The 6,178-nt window shown below is 44.8% G+C and overlaps 1 protein-coding gene across 2 annotated transcripts in view; it reads left to right on the top strand.

Annotated features, from left to right (window-relative positions):
* Positions 1-18: 18 nt before the first annotated feature.
* The window catches only part of IL17RB (interleukin 17 receptor B), a 57,258-nt gene continuing 51,098 nt past the window's right edge, over positions 19-6,178 (top strand). The window contains exon 1 of one of the 2 annotated variants that reach the window (XM_014596594.3): positions 19-514. In XM_014596594.3, coding sequence (XP_014452080.1) covers positions 506-514 — 9 coding nt within the window. In that variant the 5' untranslated portion in view covers positions 19-505. The remainder of the gene's footprint in view (positions 515-6,178) is intronic. The other variant, XM_014596595.3, reaches the window with a different exon arrangement.

The raw sequence follows: 6,178 nt of genomic DNA, 5'->3' as shown, positions 1-6,178 counted from the left end.
AGCCGCCCCCTGTGCCCTCCGCGGGGCCGGAGAGCCGCGGCCTGCAGCCCCCCGGTGTCCCCGCTCCGCCCGGCCCTTCTCGGGGCTCCGGGCCGCCCCTTCCTGCACTGGAGGCGCCCTCGGAAAGCGGCAGCTCCGGCTCGTAGTTTTGCCCCTCTTTTTTTTGACTGTGGAAACCCCCCCCCGAGCCAGGACAAGAGCCCCCGGCCCACCCCGAGCTGCCGCTGTCGGCCCGGCCAGCCCCGAGTGCGCGGCTCCTCGCCTACCGGAGCGAGCGCGGGGCGCCCCTCAGGCCTGGCAAGGAGCGGGCGGCAGAAGTATGCGCGGATCGCGACCGCGGGGCGACCTCCGCCGTGGTCGGCCCTTGAAGGCCTGTGGGCGCAGGCAGCGTTTCCTAGCCCCTTTTCGAAGCAACCCAGCTGAAGGGATTGACACCCGGCTCCATCTCAGTCCACCCGTTTAGGGTGACCGTACCCGCTCGCACTGAAAAGAAGGGGTATGAGAAATGTTCAGGGTAAGGAGTATTCAAATGGTGGATGTGCACTGTTTTTCCTGGGAATGTTCAGCAGTTTCCACCCGGTGAGGGGTAGGTGTACCGCTGTAACAAACCCCCGTAGCGTCAGGCGCCAGCACCGCCACTGAAAGGGGTTGTCTCAGCTTTATCCACTGAGCAGTTTCCCAGGGGAAATGGAAAGAGCGCTTCATTGCTTGGACAATTTACAAGCAAACTGGAAGAAATGTTAGGAAAACGTACCTGGAAATTTCCCATTGATTTCAGTGCTGGGAGATCACTCATACTCTTACTTTGGTTCTTGGGTGCAACTCAGACGCTGCTCATGTTTTATATAGTCTACATATTGGTTGGCCCAGTAGTCACAAGTGATGTTTCATACTCGGTTATGATTTACAACTCTAGAACCTGGGGGAATATTAACTGTATCTCAAGTTTCAAAGGCAAACCTGTTTGTACAGATAAAAACTACTATCCATTTGGTAATAAAAACAAATTGCTGTTCTATGTGCAAATTTGAATTAACTTCTATCATATCATTTTAAGTAGAAATTCTTGACCTTTGTCTGCAATATAGTCAGCTGTAGTCTACTCGTCATGGAACCTCTATAAATAACATACATTCTCATTACGTTTATAATCTTAATTACCTTCAATATATCATGTTTACATTTATGCACATTGTAGAATAAGAATTTTGTCTACAGCTGCATTGCACTCATTCATACATGGTTCATGAAAGACATGTTACTCAAAGATATATCTTTGTGAAGATATCATCATTTTTAGTGATAACCAACAGAAATACAGAAAGTTGTATTATCTGTGAACGGGCATCAACTTTGGTGCTGTTTTTGAAAAACAAGAGTCATACTTCCATTTTATTTTTCTGAATAACCACTGAACAAAGACTAGGATTGAATTTATTTACTTAATAGTTTCATTTATTACCTAATCTAAGGTCATATTTGTGTATAGTGGTTTTGTGTTTATTGCTTTAGCTTATCCATTTAATTGCTGAATGCCATTTTTCCAGCATGCTTAAAGTATGTCTGGGGCAGTGGGAACCTTTTGGAGTGGAGTGCCTCTCCAATCCCCTTCCCCTGCCTGATCTGCTGCTCTGCTTCTGCTCCCTGCCCTATCTGCCACTGTGTTCCCAGTCCCCTACCCAGTCTGCCATATGCCATGCACAAGCTGCCTATTTTACTTGTCATGCTTCTGCCACAGGTTGATCCACCGCTACCTTGGGAAAATCTTGTTTCTATTTTTCCTATAGTTAGATATAGCCCTCCATCTACTGTGGTGAAGTGGCTGGTCAGGAATAATTCCTTTCCTTCCTGTACTCTGTTTGAGTAATAAATCTCACCTTGTCTATCACAATTTTCAAAGAATTATAGTTGCACATCCACACTTCTTTTCTCCTTTTAATTTTTTTAGAGGGCTTGTGATGAAAGCTGTGCAATGTTGGTTTCAGATGCTGTTTAGATTTCTTAGTTTCATAGTTGGTAGGGTCGGAAGGGACCTGAGCAGATCATCAAGTCTGACCCCCTGCCATGGCAGGAAAAAGTACTGGGGTCAAATGACCCCAGCGAGGTGTTCGTCTAACCTCCTCTTAAAGACCCCCAGGGTAGGAGCCAGCACCACTTCACTTGGAAGTTGGTTCCAGATCCTAGCCACCCTGACAGTGAAGTAGCGTTTCCTGATGTCTAGTCTGAATCTACCCTCTGCCAGCTTGTGACTGTTATTTCTAGTCACTCCTGTAGTGCTCGGGGGAACAGGGACTCCCCCAATGCCTGCTGGTCCCCCCTGACTAGTTTGTAACAGGCCACTAGATCCCCCCTCAGCCTTCTCTTGTGGAGGCTGAACAGGTTCAGGTCTCTTAGCCTCTCCTCGTAGGGCCTGCCCTGCTGCCCCCTGATTATGCGGGTGGCCTTCCTCTGAACCCTCTCAATGCTGTCCACATCCCTCCTGAAGTGCGGCGCCCAGAACTGGATGCAGTACTCCAACTACGGCCTGAACAGTGCCGCATAGAGGGGGAGGATCACCTCCTTGGACCTGCTCGAGATGCATCTGTGGATGCATGACAAGGTGTGGTTGGCCTTCCTGACCGCGTCCCCACACTTTCGGCCCATGTTCATTTTGGCATCAATAACCAAGATCCTCCATTTGATTACTTCTAAGTTATTTTCCTATGTTTACTATCAAGTCCTGGCTCCATGCTAGAGCATTAACAGATAGTTTGCTGAGTTTTTTGTTCTTAAATGAGTGTTCTTAGAAAAGATGAGGTAATTGCAAGACATTTCCTACTAAGACTTCAGTGCCAAATCATGAACCTAAATTATGAACCTTTTACTGCCATTGCTGAAAAGGTCCCACATGTGTAGTAATTCCCAAGCTGTATCTTATGGTAATGGGAGGTATTTGAAACTAGGCAATTATGTGCTAAATGTGTTTTTTACTGTACTCAGTTTCCTTTTATTTATCAAAAAAATGAATTACATTGGAAGATGTTTAAAGAATCATTAAATATGGTAATTAATAATACAAGCTTTTGGGGGCAGGAACCATCCTTTTTCTGTATTTATACAGCAACTAGCACAGTGAGACCCTTCTTCATAATTAAGGCTCACAGGCACCACACTATACATAAAATTAATAATAATTTTCAATTTCCTAGAGTTACAAAGAATCTCTTTAATCCTTGTGTTTTTAAATGTCATGATACCCATCAATTTCAATAGGGTTCTGCACATAAGTGAAACAACCTGCAACTATTAGGTTAAATTCTCTTCATATTTATAGTCATTAACCCTAATGACAGCCAATCAGAAGTTTTGGGACACAGATCTAGATAATTCCATTGCTGAGGTATCTAGGACCTTATTGCTCCTATTGTTTCTTATTTGGTTGTTGCATGGCATGAGAGAAGAGAGAAAACAAGTTGGGGTTTACATTTTGTACTTTCTCCAGCTCCCGCTAATAGGTATTATTACATCAAATCTAGCCTAGCGCATAGAAAGGCAGTAAAACAATAAATGGATTAGCAGTAAGAAGCTCACTGTGATTTCAGTATCTGTATTGTTTGAGTAAGATTGGTTAGATTAAAAAAAACCTTTGAATTCTTTTTGATGAGAGAAACTTGCTTAAACAATACTGCTTCTTAGGAGTTCCTGCCTACAAGAACACCCAAAGTATACACATGCTTATTGGTTGTAATGTTATATCCATGTGAAATTGTGGAATTGGTGATAAGCATATATAGAAACCATTCACTGGCATGTATCTAAACTTTACTTTCCAAAACTTCTTTCCCACATGCATGGGTGGATCTAGGATTTTGAAAAGATGGATGCAGACAATGTGGTGCATCATCACATGTAACACAATATATATTTTCTCCAGTTAAAAAGAAAATAGAAGGTTTACTAATCTGCTAGGGGCCAGAGGCTATATTATCCAGTTTAAGTTTGAAGCAAAAACAAATATAACTTAATCAGAATTTGCATTAATTTGCTACATCATCTATTGTGTATAAAAACACAACCAACTAGGCAACAAATAATCAAACAATGATGTTTCATTAGCTTTATAGTAGTGGTCACCCAGGCTAGCCCCCCCAGACTGAGACTGACAACCAACTAGGCAACAAATAATCAAACAATGATGTTTCATTAGCTTTATAGTAGTGGTCACCCAGGCTAGCCCCCCCAGACTGAGATCGACTGTCAGAGGCTCCGTGATCGGGAGCAGCAGGATGTTTGAGCAGCGGAACACATGTGGCTGGGTTGAGCTGTGCCTCCTGCTGCTAGGGCCAGGCCAGGAGAGTGGGACTATCCCCCTCTGCGCCCCCTGCCCCTGGGTGAGGGGGTCCCCTGCTGGGCTGGGCTGGGCCGGGGCAAGGTCAGAGCATGGCAGCTCGTCCGGGGGCAAGGGATCCAGCTGCTGCATGTACCCCGGTGGAGGTCTGGGGGCCACGTGCCCCCCGATCTGTGCGCGGGGGGAGGTGGCTGCCACTGCGTGTTGAGCTTTGTGCCCCAAGCCCAGCTGCAGCTCAGGGCGCAAAGCTGTTAGAAGCTCTGGTCACATATCTAAATTGTTTGCTGGTACATTTATTTTTACAACACATTCCCTGGTTCTGGTAAATTCATCACCCACTCTGTCCCACCCAAAAATGACAGCCCACTCTGCAGAATGGCACACAAACCTTGTGAGAATATATATTTTAAATCAGTCTTTATTTAAAAAACCTTTGCAATATTTACTGGTTTATTTTGCTAAACCTTCTCCTAAGAAGGGTGCTTTATAATTTCTAATAACAACTAAGTCTCGTTGGTTTTATCTTTACAACATACCCCCATATGAATGTGCTTAGAGATCCAAGGCACTAAAGCAAATGGTAATCTATCCAGCTGAAAACAGTCTTATTTCTTTACCTTCCCCCGCCAACAGCAAAAGTTTTAAAACACATTTTTAACTGTTTTTGCTAAACCCTTTTCTTAACCAGGGTTTTATAATTTCTAGTGCCAATTAAGCGTTCAGTATCGGAGGCCAGAGATTTATCTTCCTCAGTAATCAAACCATAAAGAGCAGCATTAGGATCTTCTGCAAAATACACAGCATTTAGCATTTCTATACCTGAGCTAAATGTTTCTTAGTAATTCTTGGCAAATCTGATCACCATAAAAACATTTAGAACACTTTCCATACACAGCTCATTGCAAAGTTCCTGAATTATTTGATTTATATCTTCTATATCTCACCAGGTATCATGATCATGACAACCTTGACCTCTCCCCACTCATCAAAAACACAACCCATAACTTTTCAAAAAGCCTTATCTTCAGACAGTATTTTATTATGCCATAAAAAGAAACCTGCATAAGATGAAGATTTTATGTTCTCGATGTGAAACAGGACCTGTTGATTCAATGCCTAATTGTCTTCTAAAATCTTCATCCTCATCTGGTCTCTGTTCTCTGCAAAAACAGCTGCTTCTTTTTGGTATCTGGGTTATGGGTGTACCGGTAGGTAGACTCTCCTGAGTCAATAAAAAGGCTTCATCTAACTGCAGAGGGGTTCAAATGAAAACCTTAGTTAGCCACTGTATAATCAGTCCTTAGCTACTTCCTACTTCCCCCCTTCAGCTCCTCCAGCTGTGGTCCCCTCTCTGGAACTTTTGGCTTCCCCTTAGGCCCTGGCCCCGCCTTCAGGCCAGTTGGGATCCTGAGTCTCTTGCTCTGGGCATTCTTTGCGGTGAGCCCCTGGCCCTTTGACCCCACTTTGGGTCCTGGCCCCAGCATGGACCAGTTGAGGGTACCTTTGATATGCACCTCTGGTGACAGTGGCTTGCTCTAGCCAGGAAAATTGATCCCCTGGAACTTCTTCATTTAGTTCTGAAGCTCCCTCACTATGGGGATCACTTGGCTAAGGAGGGCATTGCCAGAACTGAGGCTCCTGGTGGCCTCAAGGAATGGCCTGAGGACCACCAAGATCTGGGAGATGGTACCCGACTCTGTTTTGTTAAGGGGGTCGCTGATCCTAATCTCCCCTAGCAAGGCCATCTCATGGATGGCTTTCTGTTGCTTGACCAGCCTTTCAAGCATCAGGTCTGTGGAGTTCCACCAAGTCTCTACATCCTGCATGATTTTGTGCTGTGGGATGCTCAGC

The sequence above is a fragment of the Alligator mississippiensis genome, chromosome 12, assembly GCF_030867095.1.
Source record: "Alligator mississippiensis isolate rAllMis1 chromosome 12, rAllMis1, whole genome shotgun sequence".
Lineage (NCBI taxonomy): Eukaryota > Metazoa > Chordata > Crocodylia > Alligatoridae > Alligator > Alligator mississippiensis.
The sequence above is the reverse complement of the archived record's forward strand: the minus strand, read 5'-3'. Positions and strand labels throughout refer to the sequence as shown.